The sequence below is a fragment of the Ailuropoda melanoleuca genome, chromosome 16 (assembly GCF_002007445.2).
Source record: "Ailuropoda melanoleuca isolate Jingjing chromosome 16, ASM200744v2, whole genome shotgun sequence".
Taxonomy (NCBI): domain Eukaryota; kingdom Metazoa; phylum Chordata; class Mammalia; order Carnivora; family Ursidae; genus Ailuropoda; species Ailuropoda melanoleuca.
In genome coordinates, this window is record NC_048233.1 from 42,940,581 (window position 1) to 42,961,542 (window position 20,962).

The 20,962-nt window shown below is 47.3% G+C and overlaps 1 protein-coding gene across 11 annotated transcripts; it reads left to right on the forward strand.

Moving 5' to 3' along the window:
* AMHR2 (anti-Mullerian hormone receptor type 2) lies at positions 1–20,811 on the forward strand. Of its 11 annotated transcripts, none has more exons than XM_034645062.1 (11): positions 1–2,693; positions 2,935–3,126; positions 3,392–3,457; positions 3,644–3,780; positions 3,894–4,124; positions 5,505–5,619; positions 5,764–5,936; positions 6,136–6,283; positions 6,441–6,754; positions 7,443–7,648; positions 20,697–20,811. In XM_034645062.1, coding segments are annotated over exons 1-11 (1,932 nt in total). In that variant the 5' UTR covers positions 1–2,344; the 3' UTR covers positions 20,698–20,811. The 11 variants fall into 11 exon arrangements, with proteins under 11 accessions (XP_034500953.1, XP_034500954.1, XP_034500956.1 ...); XM_034645063.1 differs by lacking the exon at positions 20,697–20,811 and having other exon boundaries at positions 1–2,209; positions 2,511–2,693; positions 7,443–9,564; XM_034645065.1 differs by lacking the exon at positions 20,697–20,811 and having other exon boundaries at positions 1–2,209; positions 2,511–2,693; positions 6,441–6,577; positions 7,443–9,564.
* The last annotated feature ends 151 nt before the right edge of the window (positions 20,812–20,962 follow it).

The window sequence follows — 20,962 nt, forward strand, 5'->3', positions numbered from 1 at the left end:
CCGATGTGGGGACTCAATCCCGGAACGCCGGGATCACGCCCTGAGCCGAAGGCAGACGCTTAACGACTGTGCTACCCAGGCGCCCCGAGACTTAATAGTTTCTGAGTTGAATGAATAAACAACTCATGTTAGCCCTGTAGACAGGAGGTCAAAGATACCTTATTGGGCAACTGCAGACTTAAATCAGGATCCTGATGAAAAAAGATCTTTGTGTATGTGGAATCCAGGAAGACTGCTTCTATGCTAGGGTCCTTTCTCAGGACCTTCCTAATCTCTCAGTATTCAGATTTTTACCCCTTCTATCACCACCTTACCCCATAAACCTGGCTGGGATGTTTCTGTTTTTGAGAGGGGTAGTTATTCCAGGCTTTGGGTGAGGAGGCGGCCTTCCTGCCTCATCCTTGCCTCACTCCCCTCGGGAGGAGGTAGTCTTCTGAAACACTCCAGACACAAGAAGCTATTTGACCTTCAACTCCCCACCTGCCCTCCAACCCCCCACACTTATCTGGTCTGGGAGCAGGAAAATAGCTGTAACTAAGTACAACATTCCATCTCACTGGCAGGGCCCTGCAAACTCCCAGAAGATCCCAGGGAGGGATGGGCAACTGTCCCTCTGCCTCGGGCCTGGTCATTCCTCCGGCTGCTCCTTCACAACCACCAGAGCTTTTACTCTCTGCTTCCTCCATGCAGGCTCCTCAGGAGCAAGGCTCCAGAATTAGAGAGTTAATACCTATACCCTCAATCCTGGTCTAAGCCAGACCATTCCCAGAAAGCGTTTCTAGGCAACCACCAGGGGGACAGAGGCTAGGAAAATGCAACCAGTCCCGTCTGACTCTAATTCTCATGGGAGCCAAATGCTCACTGGTACAGAAATGATTACCTATTATCATAAGGCCTTACTCTGGGGAAGAATCTGGTGCAGCTGGACTCCTGTCTCCTGTTGCAGCACAGGCTGCAGACTTCTTCCATCTCTGTGCTGACATTCACGCTGCACACCTGGGGCTCTCCCTTCACATTATACAGTCCCTGCAGCCTAATAAAGACAGGAGGTGGACTGTGGATATAGTCATCAGAGGAGCCCCTTTTGCCCCTCGAAGCGCCGAGTTTCTCCTATGTCTGCTGACCTCTGGTGGCGGTAGTTTGAACTGTACCCTCCCTTTCTAGTTAGTGGCCTGCCGGCCGGTAATGGTACATCTTTTCTCAACAATCAAAATTCAAATATTCAAATACTGTATGAAATGCAAATATTTTTTATTGCTGAATTTTTAAATTTGTTTTCAGGCATCACAGAATAATGTAAAGAACAGGTAAGTCTGGAATCAGACTTACCTAGGTTCAAATACTAGCTCTGCTATTTCTGAGCAGAGTGACCTTGGGCAAGTTACATAAGGTCAGCTTTCTTACCTGTGCAGTGAAAATAATAATAAATCGCTCAATGGGGAAATGAGATGAGCTGATTGTAAAATGCTTAGCTCTGGCTGTGTCCTAGCCCATAGGTGCTCAATAAAAGTTAGTTTTGGGTTTTTTTTAACCTTCTCAGTAATAGTGATTTTGTTCAGTGTTATGACTCAATATGATTTTTTAAATTTTGGTAACATAAAATTTACCATTATACCCATTTTCAATGTGACTTTTTTAAACTCTGAGAAATTTTATATAACTCTTTTCTGATTCTGGAGTTTGGAAACTGAGGTCAACTTTAGTATGGTCAGTGAAGCCTGTCTTTGCCCAGAGAGCTGCAGATCGGAGCCCTGAAAAGAAGGGATCTTGGGCACAGCTGAATGGCTCTGTGACTTCACTCTGGTTTCCAGCCTCGTGAGGGCTGACAGGATCCAGCACTCTCTTCAGGGTCCGCAAAGGGCAGAGGCCTGGAGTTAGGCATCACAGGGTTCTCAGCTGGGCCTCTAAGACCCCCTCCTCCCACTCTGCTGAGAGAAGAGGAGGCGGCGGCAGAGAAGAGGATATGAGACCGGTTCTCTGCTCCTCCCTCTCCTTGCTTTTCCCCCACTCCCATCCTCTCCCCCACAGCAGCCGTCTCCCCCACAGAGACTGGGAAGAGGGAGGGGGCGGGGTTGGGGAGAGAGGGATCAGAAGCCCCACAGCGCCCTGTATCGGAAGGAAGCTCTGGCCAGGGCAGCTGTGCTCGGCCCCTGCAGCATGATGCTGGGCACTCTGGGCCTTTGGGTATTACTTCCCACAGCTGTGCGAGGTAAGCGTCTACAGGGAGGGGCAGGGCCTTTTCACTCGCGCACTGAGGGAAGGGGGGACTTGAAGCAGCAGTCACCCCTCTGGAAGAGTGAATGGGGTGGGTGAGTGAGGGCAAAAAGTAGAGCCATGCGTCCCCATGGTGAGGTCAGGTTCCAGACCTCTGCTGACCCTGTTTCCTCCTATGGCTTTACCACGCTGGCCCTGGGATATGAAACATGTTTTGTCTCTCCTTTTGGCTGCTGCTTTTTTCCCTGCATTCACTCCCATCTTGAACCCTCCCCTCTCCCCACCCTGGGCCACAGCACCCCCAAGCAGGCGGACCTGTGTGTTCTTTGAGGCCCCTGGAGTGCGGGGAAGCACAAAGACACTGGGGAAGCTGCTAGATGCAGGACCAGGGCCCCCCAGGGTTATCCGCTGCCTCTACAGCCGCTGCTGTTTTGGGATCTGGAACCTGACCCAAGACCAGGCACAGGTGGAGATGCAAGGTGAATGGCAAAGTATATAGCAGGTGGTAGCTAGGGTGGGAGACAGGTACCTCCTGGGGTGGGGGTGACAGCCGCGGGAGAGGAGGAGAAATGGAATGTGTGGAGGGAAAGAAAAGCCCATATGAGATGGAGGGGATGCCTCTGATAGAGAAGGGGGTTATCCTCTCTGTTCCTAGACTCTATTATGCTCGCTCGCCCCCCCCTTCTCCCTTTCTCTCCTCTTGTAATCCCACCCCATCAGGATGCCGAGACAGTGATGAGCCAGACTGTGAGTCCCCCCACTGTGACCTGAGCCCCCGAGCCCACCCCAGCCCCAGGTCCACTCTCTTCACCTGCTCCTGTGGCACTGACTTCTGCAATGCCAATTACAGCCATCTGCCTCCTCCAGGGAGCCCTGGGACTCCTGGCTCCCAGGGTCCCCAAGCCGTCCCAGGTAGTCACGCAGGGTGCTGGGGCCTGGTGGGGGCTGGGGCCCAGGTTAGGGTGAGAGGTAGAACCAGGGCCAGTTCTCACCCTACCCCCATCCCAAGTTTTCCTCCTCCCGGCCTTGAGAAGTTGGTTGCCCTGGTGACTGGAAGATAAGGGGCTTGTGACCAAGGTGGGGGTGGGTCCAGAAGCAAGTTCTCTGAGGAGAGGGAGAGGAACAGAGTGGATTTGGGCAGGGCTCATCGAGGCTGCATCCTTGCCTTACTGTCCAGGCGAGTCCATCCAGATGGCACTGGTGCTGCTGGGGCTGTTCCTCCTGCTGGGCGGCATCATCTCGGGTACTAGTCTACGTCATCCCTCCCTGGGGACCCCAAGTCCCTGCCCCAAAGCTCTGACCCCTCTCCAGGTTCCCCTGACCCCACGGTTCTGAGATCTCCACAGCCTGAGCCCATTATCTCCCACAAAGCCCCTTTCGTAGTCTCCATGCCTGGGCACCCGGACCCAAGGGCTCTTTTCTGCCCCAGCCCTGCTACAGCAAAAGGCCTGCAGAGTGCAAGGTGGGCCAGGGCCAGAGCCAGAGCCAGAGCTGGAACCAGAGCCAGACTCAGGCAAGGACTGGAGTGCTGAGCTGCCAGAGCTGCCTGAGCTGTGTTTCTCCCAGGTGCCCAGGGCGAGCGGGGGTGGGTCCTCCAGTCCCTCCCAGAGGGTGTGCTGGGGAGGAAGCCTGGTCCCGATACCAGCTGAGGCTCACACCCAGCACCATGTTCCCTCCAGGTCATCTGGGAAGGAGGTCACACAGTGGTGTGGGCTGGGCAGCTGCAAGGTGAACTGGTAGCCATCAAGGCCTTCTCCCGGAGGGCTGTGGCCCAGTTCCAAGCCGAGAGGGCACTGTACGAACTGCCAGGCCTACAGCACGACCACATTGTCCGCTTTATCACCGCCAGCAGAGGGGCCCCTGGCCCCCTGCCCTGTGGGCCCCTGCTGGTCCTGGAACTGCACCCGAAGGTGAGGACTGAGGGCGTCTGGATGTCTTTGCCTACGTGTGCGTGCGTGCGTGTGCGTGCGTGTGGGCGCGTGCGTGTGCGCCGGGGCACGGCTGGGCGGCAGCGGGGTCCTGCTTGTGCTTACTTTTCTGCTTCAGATTTCCTCTTCTCTAGAACATTTAAAATTACTTTGTTTTTGTTTTCTTGGTTTTTTATTAGACAAGAAATACTTGCTAATATTTTAACTCATGAAACATAGAGAAGGCGAAATCAAAACTATTCCTATTCCCGACCTTAAGGAAAACCAGTTGTTAAAGAAATCTCTCCAGGCAGGGCCCTCCAAACCCATTTACACACTCATTCAACAAGTATTTATGAACCCTAAGCCTTACCTCCTGTACTAACACAAACAGCCTCGTCCCCACCTTTATAGATTTTACAGAGTAGTGGGGGAGACAGAGGTGAATCAGGAAAACACAAAGGCAAGTGTCAAATGTCAAGCGTCAAGTCCAGAGAGAGGAGGTGCTGTAAGGAAAGGGGACTCCGGGGGAGGAACATGAATAGGAAGGAAGAAGAGGATAAGGGAGGCCGGGACCAGACCGCACCTGCCCTTGTGGGCCGCCTAAGGACTTGGGACTTGATTAGCCCCTGCAGTCCTCGCCCTCTGGAATCCTGAATTCGGAGAAGTCTCCTCTTTCTGACCATGGGCCTTAATGCCTAGCTCAAAAATCTCCGCTTTCTCGGGCTGGTCGGTTTGCTTCACTTCCCTGGCACACTGAAGGTACTCAGTAGTGTCTGGTGAATGAGAGACGCTAATGCTCCTTCCCCTCCCAGTGTCCACTTGCTCCCCACCTTTCACTCTCCTTCCAGGGGCTCTCTGCACGGGCCGGCTCTCCCAAACACGCCTGACAGCAAAGGCCCCATGGTTCACAGGGAGTACCACTACTGAGCTTGCCTGGCCTCTTCTGTTTCTGTGGTTGTCTCAAGTCCCTGGGCAGGATAAGGTGGTTACTAGTGAGTGACCCTAGAGTCAGACTGCTGGGGTTCAAGCTCTACTTGTTTCCCACCAAGTGACTTCCAGCGGGTTTACTTAGCTTTCTTTCAAGCTCCTCGTCGAGAGGAGAGGAGTGCCAGGAGTACACATCTCCTGGGGTTGTGAGGATTACAGGAGGCCTGGCACACGGTAGGCGCTCAGACACTCGAACTAGGGTTATGGTTTTTCCCGTCAGCCTGACAGATGCACGTTCCCATTCCTCCCCTGCCTCTTGTCTTGGCCTGGATGCATCAGTGTGTCCGTCTGCTGGGAGATGCAGGGGGAAGTCCGTAGATCGATCTCTGCTCCCTGGGGTGGACCAGCCACCTCCGGCTTATGTGTCCTCCTCTTCTCTCTGTTGCTCCCCAGGGCTCCCTGTGCCACTACTTGACCCAGCACACCAGTGACTGGGGAAGTTCCATGCGGATGGCACTGTCTCTGGCGCAGGGCCTGGCATTTCTCCATGAGGAGCGCTGGCAGGATGGTGGGTGAGCTGGAAGTCGGAAGCCACGGGAATCGGGAGCCACACTGCTAGGTTTCTGATTCTCCCTTAGCTCGGAGGGGAAGAATTGGGTCCAAAGAGAAAGGAAGAGGATCCATGCCCCTTCAACCTTGGCTTCTCTCACAGGCCAGTATAAACCAGGTATCGCCCACCGAGATCTGAGCAGCCAGAATGTGCTCATTCGGGAGGACGGGTCGTGTGCCATTGGAGACCTGGGCCTTGCCTTGGTGCTCCCTGGCCTCGCCCAGCCTCCCACCTGGGCCCCTACTCAACCCCGAGGCCCCGCTGCCATCATGGAGGTGAGTACTCTGCGTAAGGCTGCCCAGGATGACGGCAGCGGTGCTGATGGAGACGCGCCCTTTGCTGTGGCCACAGTGCACCGGCACCTAGAGCGCTTGGGACACTGCTGACTCCAGCTGGGGGGACGTTGCATGGACCAGCGTTATGGCGAGGCGTGCCTGGGACATGGTTCTCGGCCCTCCACGCCTCTCTCTCCAGGCTGGCACCCAGAGGTACATGGCGCCGGAGCTCTTGGACAAGACTCTGGACCTACAGGACTGGGGCACGGCCCTCCGGCAAGCCGACGTGTACTCGCTTGCTCTGCTCCTATGGGAGATCCTGAGCCGCTGCCCGGATCTGTGGCCTGGTAAGGGTGGGTGTGACAGCGCCCCCCCATGACAAACCCATCCATTCTAGATGCACCTACCTCCTGCACAGGAAGTTCTGCCCTTCTCCCTCTTGGCCTTTCCACAAGGAGGCACCCTAGGGCTGGTGGACACCTCGCCCCATGTGCCTTTCCCCAGACAGCCGACCACCGCCCTTCCAACTGGCCTATGAGGCAGAACTGGGCAGCACTCCCACCCCCTGTGAGCTGTGGACCTTGGCCGTAGAGGAGAGAAGGCGCCCCCACATCCCACCCACCTGGCACTGCTTCACCACAGTAAGAGGCCACCTGCTAGTGGGCTGGGGACCTGGAGGGGGTGGACACGGTGTCAAGGACCTGTCTACCGGGACCAGCCCATCTGCTCCTATCTCCTCTCATCTGCCAGCACTCCTGTCTCATGTTCAGCCGGAGCTGGGCAAAATTGCTCCGTACCTCAGCTCTTCCCCTTCCACCGTAAGTCTCACAGCCCATTCCTGAAACAGACACCTTCCTCCTGCTCACACCTGCCTGGTCTGTCTCTCTCCTCTCCACCATCGGTTAGCCCTGTTTCTCAGTCGTCTCCTCCAGGAAGCCCTCCTTAGCCTTGCTTCTGCCCTGAGCTCTGCTCCCAGGATGGCGGCTCCTCCTGGTACAATGGAGCCCAGTATTCAATCCAGTAATTCCTCGCCCTGTCCCCCACATCTGTGTTTCTGCCATGACCCAATAAAAGCCAGTCCTGGGTAGAAAGGGTTAAAAAAGTGGCCAAACAGTGAAATTATACAGTCTGTATAATTAGTTTCCTAACAGGAAGCCCCTTTCCCTGCTACCTGGTCTGACATTTCCACTGCACATGTATCTGTGGGGTTAAGCATTCTTTGCTTAAGACCCTGGTTGCCTGAAAGGAAGGAGAGTAATTTCCCATCAGCGCGTGAAGTCATTAACCTGAATTAGCCCCTCAGAGGAAAAGGTGAACCCTCTGGAAGACACCCAAAGGACCTGTCTCATCGGGAATGAGACGCAGAGGGCCGGATTGCAGGGAGGGGGGAGGGAGGATCAGAAGAGGAGTGTGGAAAACAGGGTAGTGGTGGACACCTTTCAACTCTGGGGCTACTCAGGGCCCATGGGGGATGCCAGGATTAAGCCTGCTTCCCGTCCTTCCCAGGACCCTGGAGGCCTGAGAGAGCTGCTGGAGGACTGCTGGGACGCAGACCCAGAGGCGCGGCTGACAGCGGAGTGTGCACAGCAGCGCCTGGCCGCCCTGGCCCGTCCTCAGGACGCCCGCCCCTCCCCAGACAGCTGTGCCCACGGCTCCCCACCTCTCTGCCCAGAAGACTGCCTCTCGGCTCCTCCCCACCGCCCCCCGCCCTGGTAGGCCTCAGCTGAATGTCTGCTTCCACAGCGTTCCGCGGGCCCTCGTTCCAGGAACCCTCGTGTCCCGTGTCTCCCCTGTGGACGTGCAGCTTCTGTGTAATCTGTGAACCTGCAAACATAAATCTGGTGATCGGATGCCCGCTGCTCTGCCTCTCCGCTGCCTTTCCTACTTGCCGAATGCCTGGATCCTTCTGCGGGCCTCCCGTGCAGCGCAGTCCTGACCAGGGACTAAGGGCTGGGTGTGCATAGGAGAGAGAGAAAGGCCCCTTTACCACCGTGTCCTTGGGCCTTCCCCCGCTGCGTGTGATCCTGGGCTCCTCCTGTCTCTCTCCTTTTCCTTCTCTACCACGCCTTCTTTTGGTCGGATCACACGGCAGTCCTTGGGGAAAGAGGAAACCACTGTTCCGCGGGAGCTCAGAGACGCACATCTCTCCTTGGGGGGGCCTGCCCAGCGTCCTGAGGCTTGAGTGGGAAGGCACAGGAAGCTTGGGTTTTCCCAGAGCAGCTTTCCAGGAGTGGCGGGGGTAGCAGGTGTGCCGCGTGGTGCGGGAGGAAGCCGCAAGGAACCTGGTAGCAAAAGCATAGGGCGTGTGGAGGAGAGAGAAGGGAGGTTCTGTGGAGAATTGTAGGCAAGGCCTTGTGAGCCCTACGGAGAAGTTCTTCCTTCATTTCTTTTCGTGTCTCCTCTACTGGCTTTTCTTTGCCACCCCGGGGCCCTTTCATACTGAGCGCACCACAGGGACGTGGTTCATAGCCCCAGTTCAGTTTTTCTATTTGTTAAGTGTTGTTTGCTTGTTTGTTTGTTCTTAAGTGATCTCTATACCCAATGTGGGGCTTGAACTCCTGACCTCAAGATCGAGTCCCTTGCTCTTCCGACTGAGCCAGCCAGGTGCGCCCCCCGCCCCCAGTTTAGTTTCTAACTGAGCGCTCTTGGGGAAGTTACATGCTCTTTCTAGGCCTCAGGTTTCTCGTTTGCTAAATCAGGGGGCTGAGGCCTTCTGGTCTAACTCCAGTAGGGCCACGGGAAGGCTTTGACTTCACTACAACAGGAATGATTTCTGGACAGTGACCAACGAGCCCTGTGTCTTTGAACGAGTTACTTAACCCTAGGAATCTGTTTTATCATGTATAAAATATGGGTAAAAATACCCACCCTGCTTGCAGAGTTGATTCAGGGTAAACAAGAAATGGTGACAGGTCTTGTGCAGCACCTGGCCTCAGTGGACACTCCGTAAATGGGAACAGTTGTGACTGAATGTTGAGATGGTCTCTTGTCCCTTTCCATGTTGCTTGTTCCAGCATTAGCCTCTGCAGGGCCTGTCCCCTCTCGAGCCCTGAGACTTCACTTTCCTTTGGAACTCTAATTCTCTACAAGACATCATCATGCGAACAGGCAGCCACCATCTGAAACTAAACGCATCGAAATCCAAGCTCCCGCCTCCCCCTCACCAACAGGGCTGCCTTCCCCTCTTCCCTGGCTCTCAAGAGCACCAAGTCTCCCCCCCACCCCGTAATCTCTGCACCCAATGTGGGGCTCAAACCTGAGATCAAGAGTCACATGCTCTTCCGACTGAGCCAGCCAGGTGCCCTGCCCTAAGTTTCTCTTGGTCCTACAGGATCCCAAAAAGGAAGGTGTTCTGTCTGCTCTGTGACCTCAACTCGTCCCACCTACCCATATCCAGTCAGTTCTCCAGTCCCACTGAGGTTGCATGGGTAGGGCCCACTCCGGGCACCATCTGTCTTTTCCTCCTTCTAGGCTGGCAGGCCCCAACTATTGTAATTGCCTCTTGGCCACCTATTTTCCCCTCAGTCTTGGTTAAACACCATGCTCTGAATAATCTTTTTTTTTTTTTTTTTTTTAAGATTTATTTGTTTGAGAGAGAGATAGACTATGAGCCGGGGAGCAGAGGGAGAGGGAGAAGCAGACTCCCCGCTGAGCAGGGAGCCGGATGCAGGATTCAGTCCCAGGACCCCAAGATCACGATCTGAGCCGAAGGCAGATGCTTAATCGACTGAGCCACCCAGGTGCCCCCTGAAAAATCTTTTTATTTTTTTTTAAAAATATTTTATTTATTGATTTGTCAGAGAGAGAGACAAAGAAAGCACAAGCAGGGGAAGCTGCAGGCAGAGGGAGAAGCAGGCTCCCTGTTGAGGAAGGAGCCCGATCTGGGACTCAATCCCAGGACCCTGGGATCATGACCTGAGCCGAAGGTAGCTGCTTAACCACCTGAGCCACCCAGGCATCCCCCCCCGAATAATCTTTAAACGTAATTTTTATTATGTGTTGCCTCTGCCCTACAGTCTACTTACTTTTCTCACGACAATCCTGTGAGCACCACTTACAGAGGAGGAAACCAAGGGCTCAGAGACGTTTAGAAATGTGTGCAAGCCCTCAGATTTTAAATAAAAGAGTAGGGATTTGCAGCCATTAAGAATGATATTTAAAAAACAAAACAAGACTGTGCAACAAATAAGACATTGTATATTAATAAAAATTTTAAAATTAAATAAATAAATAAATAAATAAATAAAACAAACCATTGTCAAAAACTAAGATGTACCTCTCTAATTGGAATTAAAACTGTTGTTTAACTTGTAAAAAAAAGAAAAAGAAGGGGCGCCTGGGTGGCACAGCGGTTAAGCGTCTGCCTTCGGCTCAGGGCGTGATCCCGGCGTTATGGGATCGAGCCCCACATCAGGCTCCTCTGCTATGAGCCTGCTTCTTCCTCTCCCTCTCCCCCTGCTTGTGTTCCCTCTCTCGCTGCTGTCTCCATCTCTGTCGAATAAATAAATAAAATCTTAAAAAAAAAAAGAAAAGAAAAAAAGAAAGCACTTTGCAAATGTTAAGGAACTCTACAAATAAGAAATTTAAAAAAACCATACTCTTTCTAACTACTCTAAATGGATGGGACAGGCAGTATTGTTTTTTAAAGATTTTATTTATTTATTTATTTGAGAAAGAGAGTGAGAGTGAGTGCACAAGCTGGGGGGAGGAGCAGACAGAGACAAGCAGGCTCTGCACTGAGCACACAGCCTCATGTGGGGCTTGATCCCACGACCCCAAGATCATGACCTGAGCTGAAACCAAGAGTTGGATGCTCAACCAGGCGAGCCACCCAGGCGTCCCCAACAGTAATTATTATCCTGATTTCACACTAAGAAACTCAGTGTGTTCATATGACGGACAACATTCCGCAACATCCAAATTGGTGACTGGCTGATCCTGGCTCACTTGTCCTAACGTACAATTCCTCATTTGTATTATTAGCTACTAAGATCATAGATTTTTAAATTAAATTAAATTTTATTTTATTTTTAAAGATTTTATTTATTTATTTGACAGAGAGAGAGAGAGAGAGAGAGAGAGAGAGAACAAGCAGGGGGAGCAGCAGAGGGAGAGGGAGAAGCAGGCTTCCTGCTGAGCAGAGAGCCCGATGTGGGGCTCGATCCCAGGACCCTGAGATCATGACCCAAGCTGAAAGCAGACATTCAATGGACTGAGCCACCTAGGCGCCCCTAAAATAAAATCTTAAAAAAGAAAAAAACAAAAACGAAGAAAGTCTACAAAACTGTCACAACCAAGAGGAGCCTGGGGAGACCTGAAAAATAATATAATGTGATATCCTGGCTAAGATCCCAGAACAGGAAAAGGACATTGGGTGAAAACGAAATAAATTTGATTAAAAGTATGGAGTTCAGTTTCTCAATCTTTCTGTATATCTAAAACTGTTCCAAAGAAATAAAACTTATGCCACAAAACTATGACCATCTCCAAAACTTCAGAGAGGCCATAAACACAAAGAGCAATGGGAGGGTTGCGGTAAGCAGGACAATGCACACTTGTAGTGTCTTTGAGTAGGTGTGTGGTAATATGTCGTATTGAAGGGGTTATTAACATAAAAGCTAGAAAACTTAGATTATAATCTTGGCTCTCCTAACCGTGAACTCTTAGAAATGTTTGTTTAATTTTCTCAGAAAATTGAATGAATTATTCTCTAAGTCATTTCCAATCCTATGATTCCACGATTCTTTTTTTTTTTTAAGATTTTATTTATTTATTTGATAGAGAGAGAGACAGCCAGCGAGAGAGGGAACACAAGCAGGGGGAGTGGGAGAGGAAGAAGCAGGCTCATAGCGGAGGAGCCTGATGTGGGGCTCGATCCCATAACGCCGGGATCACGCCCTGAGCGGAAGGCAGACACTTAACCGCTGTGCCACCCAGACGCCCCTGATTCCACAATTCTATGATAAAATATTGAAGTCCCCGTTGTGAAGATTATTTCACCAAATCCAGTGGTTATCTAGTATGATATTGCTGAATAGTAATTCCGTGCTCATAGAGATGTAATATGGGGGTGATAACCGTATTCCGCACACCCAGTTCCCCCTATTATTAACGTCTTACATTAGTATGGTATGCTTGTTACCTTAATGACCCAATATTGCTTTGTGATTAAGTGATTATTAACTAATCTCCATACTTTATAAATACATTTTTTAAGAAACTTGAAAACATAAATCTCTGAACAGAGCCAGACTCAAGAGAGGGAAACTATGTGGCTAAAGACAGGGCTGGTGGATGGTGGGAAAAAGACTGATTCTTGACTATCCAACTTTTTTTTTTCTTTTTTACCTCTTGAATTTTGAACTATTTGCATGTTTCGTCTATTAAAATTTAGTATTGGGGCGCCTGGGTGGCACAGCGGTTAAGCGTCTGCCTTCGGCTCAGGGCGTGATCCCGGCATTATGGGATCCGAGCCCCACATCAGGCTCCTCTGCTGGAAGCCTGCTTCTTCCTCTCCCACTCCTCCTGCTTGTGTTCCCTCTCTCTGGCTGTCTCTATCTCTGTCAAATAAATAAATAAAATCTTTAAAAAAAAAAATTTAGTATTTACTTAGGGGCGCCTGGGTGGCACAGCGGTTAAGCGTCTGCCTTCGGCTCAGGGCGTGATCCCAGCGTTATGGGATCGAGCCCCACATGGGGCTCCTCTGCTATGAGCCTGCTTCTTCCTCTCCCACTCCCCCTGCTTGTGTTCCCTCTCTCGCTGGCTGTCTCTATCTCTGTCAAATAAATAAATAAAATCTTTAAAAAATAATAAAAAAAAAATAAAAAAATAAAATTTAGTATTTACCTAAAAAGTCTATGCCAGGAAAAAAGATGGAAATATGCCAAAATAATAACAGTAGTGATTCTGTTTGGATAATGGGGACTCAAAAACAGTTTGCTCTTTCTTTCTGCTTTTCCGTTTTCCAAATTTTCTTTAATTCTCATGAATTACTTAACAGAATGGATTGAAAGCACATAAACAAATTTACTATCACCAGGAAATAGTCCTTGAAAAACCACACGTGACGTTACATTGTCTCCCTTCGGGATTTAGGAGCCTAGCTTGTAGCAATATGTTGTTTGCTGAAATTATTTCATTTGTGAACATCACATTCTCACCTCAACTTTAACTAAGAACATAGAGGGTGTGGAGGAACATAGGTTATGTTCCTGCCCATTCCTTTATAGCACCCATTTCAGGACTCTGCAAACAGCCTGGTGGACTGCATGAAGTCCTGAGTTCCTGAGCCGAATCTGCCACTAACTAGGGCTAAATCTGCAATAAACCATTTTGCCTTCCAAGCCTCATTTTTCTCATCTGTTCAAGGAGGGTGCATTCACTTTTGATGTGCTAAATTTATTTTCAATAAATGTTTTCTGACCAACAGACCTGATAGGAAAAAGATAAAGAGCTTGTCGAGTGACACATATTTGGTGCTGGGAGGAAGTTCTATGCCTACCTGAAGTTCTTCGCAGGCAAGTGACATGTGTCTCTTGATGCTCTGAATTTCTACAGTGCCTGCTTTGGGTCTAGAGAAATATCTACAAAATTTTCTATATCTTCAGCCTCTTCTCTGACTGTCCTTATCCTGGAGTGGTAGCTGTTTTCTCTCACATACTCTGGGGGAAGGTAATTTCCTTTCTGTCTGTTGCTGCTTCCAGATCATTTCTCTTTCTCCTCCCAAATCCCAAGCATCTCTGACATACATGCCGTCAGACCACACCACTTCCTACTTCACCTTGTTGTGATCATTTACAGACCTCCTGGTCACGCCTCTGTTATTTGCTGAACATTTCAGCCTCTGGCTCAAAGTATCTTTCTTTTCATCACTATTTGTATCATCATTATGTAGATAATCTATTTAATCCTTTCTTCTTTGACCTTTTCACGTCCAATGAGATTTTCCTCCACTATCTCCACCAAGAACTGTTACAAGCATTCCACTTTCTGGGCACCACCTTCAACCTCCTTTTCAGCTCTAGAGAACTGACTCTAGAGAACCTTTAAGTTCTGCCAAGTTCAACCTTAAGGCCTGCCACTTTGTCACACCCTTCTGTCTTTCCTTATTTACTCAGTTCATTTTCATATTCTCTTACGGTAATCACTACCATGCATGCACACTTAACAACCTTGCCCTCTTTTCCCCTCCCCTTCCTTTTATTTTCCAGGAAAACCCTAACCCTGGTTAAAGCCGGTTCTTCTATTCCACAGCCGTACCCAAACGTTGGGAGTTTAACTGGAGGAAACCACCACCTGTGCCACCTGGTCCCACTTCACTACTCAGCTCACCAACCTCAAGTGGGCCCTTCATGCTGCCCAGCAACCCTACTACAATTCCCTAATTGACTCATTTGCCCACTTTTTGAGATGACTGTTTCTAACCTTCTCTGCCAACCTCCTTATCAAATGATAACCTTGCTTTTTACTTCCCTGAAGGGAAAAAAAAAAAAAAAGAACAGCAATCAGCAAAGAATAATTATTTCTTCCCACTACTCAATCCACCAATGCTTTTGCATCTAGACTTACAGACTCATTTCCCTATTACAGTAGTAAGAGCTGACACCAATATAGGGATTACTATATGCCCAGAGGTGTTCTGAGTCCTTCACATGTATTAAGTTGTTTAAACGTCACTATGAGTTAGGTATTATTGTGATTCTTCCTCTTACAGATGGGGAAACTGAGGCCTGGAAGTTTCTTTTTAAGTGCCTTGTCCAGAGTCACAAAATAAGTGTCTGACTCCAGAACTCATTCCCTCAACCACTGCACTATACTCGTGAGCTGACCTGTCAAGGTCAGTGCCTCCATCGTTTACCGGAACCTCACTCTTCCTGGTCACTTTTTTCCTTCAATTGTCCCTTCTTTCTTCAGCAACTTTGTTTTTTTCTCTCTTCTGGATTATTCCCGTCAGTTTACAAACATGCTTCAAACTCTCCCGTCTTAGGGGCGCCTGGGTGGCACAGCGGTTAAGCGTCTGCCTTCGGCTCAGGGCGTGATCCCGGCGTTCTGGGATGGAGCCCCACATCAGGCTCCTCTGCTATGAGCCTGCTTCTTCCTCTCCCACTCCCCCTGCTTGTGTTCCCTCTCTCGCTGGCTGTCTCTCTCTCTCTCTCTGTCAAATAAATAAATAAAATCTAAAAAAACCACAAAAAAACAAAAAAACACCTCTCCCATCTTAAAAAGCCCTTCCTAGGGGTGCCTGGGTGGTTTGGTTGGTTAAGCATCTGACCCTTGGTTTTGGCTCAGGCCATGATCTTGGGGTCCTGAGGTCAGGCTCTGCTCTCAGCAGTGAGTCTGCTTAAGATGCTCTCTCCCTCTGCCCCTCCCCCATTCTCTTTTTTTTCTCTCTCTCTCTCTAAGAAAAAAAAGCCCTTCCTAGATTGCCCATCCTCATGACCACTGCACCACCTCTCTGCTTCCTTATTTACTGACACTCCTTGGAAGAATTGCTTTTATTTGCTGTCTCCACTTCCTCATTTCTCATTCTCTTCTCTATTTGTTTCAGGCAAAATTTCGTCTCTACCATGTAATTAGAACTGCTCTTAAAAAGTTCACCATCCTTTCAAAATCCAATGGCCATTTCTCAGACTGCACCCTACATAATTTATCAGCAACATCTGGCACATTGGATAGCTTCCTTCTTGAATGCTTTCTTCATACTGTCTTCTGATTTCCCTCTTCCTCACTAGCCACTCATTCTGTATGCTTTGCTTGGTCCTCCTTCCAATTTCTTTCGTGCGAAAGGCCAAGTGCTGCACCCTCTTCTCTACTCTGGCCGCACTTGCCCTCCAGCCGACCTCATCTAGCTCCCTGGCTTTACATATCTTGATAACTCTCAATTTTTTTCTCTTCAGACCAAACCTCTCCCTGAGTTCCAGATTGCCAAATCCAACTGCTTTCTCAACATCTCCACTTGAATATCCAATAGGCATCCTAAACTTGTCCAAATGTACTCACATCTGCTCGTCTCTCATTTTATTTCAGTAAATGGCACCATTTTTCTTTCTTTTTCTCTCTTTCTTTCTTTTTCTTTCTTCCTTCCTTCCTTCCTTCCTTCCTTCCTTCCTTCCTTCCTTCCCTCCCTCCCTCCCTCCCTCCTTTCTTTCTTTCTTTCTTTCTTTCTTTCTTCCTTCCTTCCTTCCTTCCTTCCTTCCTTCCTTCCTTCCTTTCTTTCTTTCTTTCTTTCCTTTCTTTCTCCTCATTATTTTTCAGTTGCTCAGTATCCTTGGGTGCATCCTTGATTATTCTGCTTCTTTCACACTTCACAACCAGTCCAAATCTGCTAAGCTCTAACCTAAAAACCCAGAGTCTCGCCGTTCTCCACAATTTCCATACATGCCACCACCATTCTTCTTCTAGACTAAGAGTACCCTCCTAACTGGGCTCCCTCTTTCTGCTTTAACCACCTCTCCCTATCTTGTTCTTTCATCACACAGTAGCCAGAATGATTTTTTTTCTACCCGTTTAACTGTTTTTAAGTGTGCAGTTCAGTGACAGTAAGTGTATTTATGCTGCTGTGCAACTATGACCACCATTCTTCTCTAGCACTAAACTGAAACTCTGAGCCTATTAGACAATAACTTTCCATTCTCCTTTTCCTCCAGTCCCTGGCAATTACTTTCTGTCTTTATGAATTTTTTAAAAAATATTTTATTTATTTATTTGACAGAGAGAGATAGCCAGCGAGAGAGGGAACACAAGCGGGGGAGGGGGGCGGGAGAGGAAGAAGCAGGCTTCCTGCTGAGCAGGGAGCCCGATGTGGGGCTTGATCCCAAGACCCTAGGATCACGCCCTGGGTCAAAGGCAGCCGCTTACGACTGAGCTACCCAGATGCCCCTGTCCTTATGAATTTGATTACTCTAGGCAATGGAATCATACGTATTTCTCCTTTTATGCCTGGCTTATTTCACTTAGCATAGTATCTTCAAGGTTTTTTCATGTTTTAGCATGGGATAGATTGTCCTTCCTTTTAAGGCTGAATGATATGCCATTATACACACATACCACATTTTGTTTATCCATTCATTTGTTGGTGGACATTGGGTTTGTTTCCATTTGGGGGTTATTATGAATAATACTTCTATGAACATTGGCTTACAGAATGACTTTTTTGAAACGAAAATTAGATCATGTCACTCCCATGCTCAACACCCTTCAGAGACTTCCATTCACACTTAGAATAAAATCTGAACTCTTTTCCATGGCTTACAAGAATCTATTAATACTTGCACCACGCTCCTACACTTACTTTGATTCTTTTTTCTCCATAATACATACGCATCACTGTCTGACTCTTTATTGTATATTTATATTTTGCTTCTTCCAATATTACCTCCAAAAGGCAAGGAATTTTTTCTCTTGTTTTCACTTAATCCCCAGCACTTAGAATAGTACCTGGCTAGCTTGAGAAGTATTTGTTGAATGAATGAATGCCAGAAGCACGGTAAGTAATTACTGACTTAATGAATCAGCTGAAATGAGCTTTAAAAGTATTGTTTAATGCTTTAAAAATAATCTGAGTTTAGGGGCGCCTGGGTGGCTCAGTCATTAACCTCTGCCTTTGCCTCAGGTCATGATCTCAGAGTCCTGGGATCGAGCCCTACGTCAGGCTCCCTGCTCAATCTTCCTCTGCCCTCCCTTGCTCATGCGCGCGTGCTCTCTCGATCTCTCTCTCTCCCTCTCTCAAATAAATGAATAAAATCTTAAAAAAATAATCTGAGTTTAAATCTGAGGAAGAATTTCCCAATTAGCAGGTAGGTGAAGAGACACATGGAGGACGTTGGCACTCTATGAGGGTCCTGCAGAGAGGTTAAAATCATGCTAGTCTAATAGTAATCACTCATAATATTAATGAGAATCATGATAGTAATACATACTAGCATGTATATGTGCTTATTATGTGACAGATACATGCTTTTCTCATTCTAACCACTCTAGGAGGTACGTACCATTGCCACTATTTTACAGATGAGAGAACTGATGGGCCAAGCAGTTTAACTAATTCAAGATCACACAATAAGTGGCAAAGCCAGAATTTGAATCCAGAAGCTGACTGATTCCAGAACCACAATGTTCTACTCCTCTTTGTTCATTCATTCATTCACTCATATAGTTATTCATTTAATAGGTTTTTCATTAATACCCTATGTACCAGGCACTGTGTGAAGTGTTAAGTGTTAATGAACACAGTCCCTGCTCTCAAGAAGCGTACAGTCTAATGTAGAGCGCTGATATTAATCAAGTAATTATCGATTGATTCATGTATAATTATAAACTGAGATGGGTGTGCTAAAGAAAAGTCAAGATTCTACCACATTCTAAAACATATGAATCTCACCTGACTACAGTGTCAAAGAGGCTTTCCTGAAGAAGTGATTCTGGAGCTGAGAGTTGATGAATGATCAGGAGTTAATTAGGCAAAGTGGTGAGAGATGGGGAACGTTCCAGGCTGAAGGCAGTAAGTGCGAAGGCCCTCCTGCAAAAGGAACCAAGGCTGGAGGGATGAAAGAAGCTTAGGGATTGGAGGGCACAAAACCAGGAGTGAACAGTATGAGAGGAGACCAGAGGGATAGTAGGGCAAGACCGCTGCAGGCTACAGTAACAAGATTTTGAGTATTTCTTTACTGAATGCCTTGGGGGAAATAGACACTCATATATCGGTGGTGACAATGTAAATAAATGTAACCTCTATAGAGAGTAATAACTATAAAAAGTAAAAATATGTTAAATGTCATATATACAAGGTTATTTATGGCAACATTGTTTTTAATAGCAGAAGATTGAAAACAACACAAATATCCATTGACTGGTCAAACTGATTATGGGACATCATACAAAAGAATAAAATGAGGTTGTGGAAAAGACTGAGGACACACTCTGTGTACTGATAGGAAAATATCTTCAAGATGTACTAAGTGGGGGGGATGTTGCAAATTAAACTCTGCATACCTAGTTTTTATATTTAAAATGGGGGATGTACATTTATATCAGTATGTGCTTGATTGTAATGAAGAAACTGGAAGTATACGTGAGAAACCACACAGTTGCGTGGGTTGGGGGAGGCTGGGTAGATGAACAAGAGGGGGAGGGAGACTTTTCACTTTATACCTCTTTATCCTTTTACATTTTCAAATCACGTGAGCATACTACCTATTCAACAAAAATTAACACATACACGTAAAAATAATTTTGATCTTTGTCTTAAAGTTAATGCAAAGCCATGGAAGACACCATTTCACACCTACTAGAATGGCTGTACTGAGTAAGACAGACAGTAACAAGTGTTGGGCCAGATGTGGAGAAACTGGGAACTTTATACATTGCTGGTGGGAATGTAAAATGATGTGGCTATTTTGGAAAATAGTCTGGCACTTCCTGAAGAAGTTAAACAGAGTTACCACGTGACCCAGGAATTCCTCTTGCAGGTATACCCGGTAGAACTGAAAACATATGCTCACACAAAAATTTGTACATGAATTGTCATAGCAGCACTATTCATAAAAGGCAAAAAGTAAAACCAGCTAAAGTGTCCCTCATCCTCTGAGTGCATACAAGCTGTGGTATATCCATTCAGTGGCATGGTTTCAGTACTTCCTTCATAAAAAGGAATGAAGTACTGATTCATACTACAACATGGGTGAACCTTGAAAATATTATGGTAAGTGAAAGAAGCCAGTCACTAAAGGCCACATTTTGTACAATTTTCCATTTATATGAAATGTCGAGAATAGGCAAATCTTTAGACAGAATGTTGATTAGCGGTTACTTAGAGCTTGAGGGGCGGGTAGGGGAGAAGTAGGGAGGGGAATGAAGATTGCCTGCTGACTGCTAATGGGCGTGGGATTTTTTTGGGGGGGGCACAAAACTATTCTAAAATTAGATAATGGTGATGGTTGCACAGTGCTCTGAATGTGCTGAAAACCATCGAATTGTACACTTTAAATGGATGGATTGTATGGTATATGAACTATATCTCATTAAGATTGCTTTTAAAAAAAGAAATAGTTTGAAATATTTAACTTCTAAAAGGCATTATGCCCATACAGACACATCAATAATTTCTTTCAAACCCAATCTTCCCAGAAAGAAATAGTGTAGATGTAAATTGCCCTAGAGCTTAAGAAAACATAGGAAATATTCCAATCCTCCTCAAAGATTTAGCACAAAGCTTATAGGAAAGTATATCAAAATGTACTGTGGTTATGTAAGATAGCATCACTGGAGGAAGCTCGGCAAAGGGTAAATACATGGGAATTCCTGTTTTTTTGCAAATTCTCGTGAGTTTAAAAATTATTTCAAAATAAAAAACATTTAAAGTCTGTCAAAGTCCTTAATTCAAGATGATAAACTCAGTATAAAATTTATCTTCTTCATATTTTTTGTATCCCACAAATTTGGGATGTAATATTTTCGTTATGGCTTAGTTCAAAGTATTTAATTTCCATCATAGTTTATTCTTTGACCCAGAGTTATTTGGAAGCCTTTTTGTTTGTTGTCTTAAATTCCAGATGTATGTTCGTATTTATATTTTACATTGTGATCAGAGAATATGGTATGTATTGTACAATTCTTTGAAATTTGAATTATATTGGTTGAGACCAATTTTTTTATAAATCTTCTAAGTATGCTTAGGAAGAATGAGTATTTTTAAGTTTTGGGTGCATGGTTTTCTATGTTTATTAAATCAAGCTTATTAATTGTGATTTTTTTTTTTAAAAGAGGCCATTGCAGCAATCCTGTCGAGAGATGATGACAGGTTGGAAGCAGGGAAGATGGAGAGAAGTGGAAGGAATTCAGATTTATTTGGGAGACAAAACGAACTCTTCGTGGTGTTGGAAGGGGACAAGGGAAAGGTGAAGGAGAGAGCCATCAAGGATGACCTCCTCCGGGGGGGGATGGGGGGGTTATCAGAGGGGGGAATGAAACATGAGAGACTATGGACTATGGGAAACAAACTGGGGACTTCAGAGGGGAGGGGGTGGGGG

Bases quoted from the DNA above. Each gene is read 5' to 3' on its own strand.
- AMHR2 (XM_034645061.1), top strand. From the start codon at position 2,345: ATGGTGAGGTCAGGTTCCAGACCTCTGCTGACCCTGTTTCCTCCTATG. The intron at 2,694-2,934 runs GTGAATGGCAAA...CCACCCCATCAG, and splicing joins GGCACAGGTGGAGATGCAAG to GATGCCGAGACAGTGATGAG. The intron at 5,937-6,135 runs GTGAGTACTCTG...CTCTCTCTCCAG, and splicing joins GCCCCGCTGCCATCATGGAG to GCTGGCACCCAGAGGTACAT.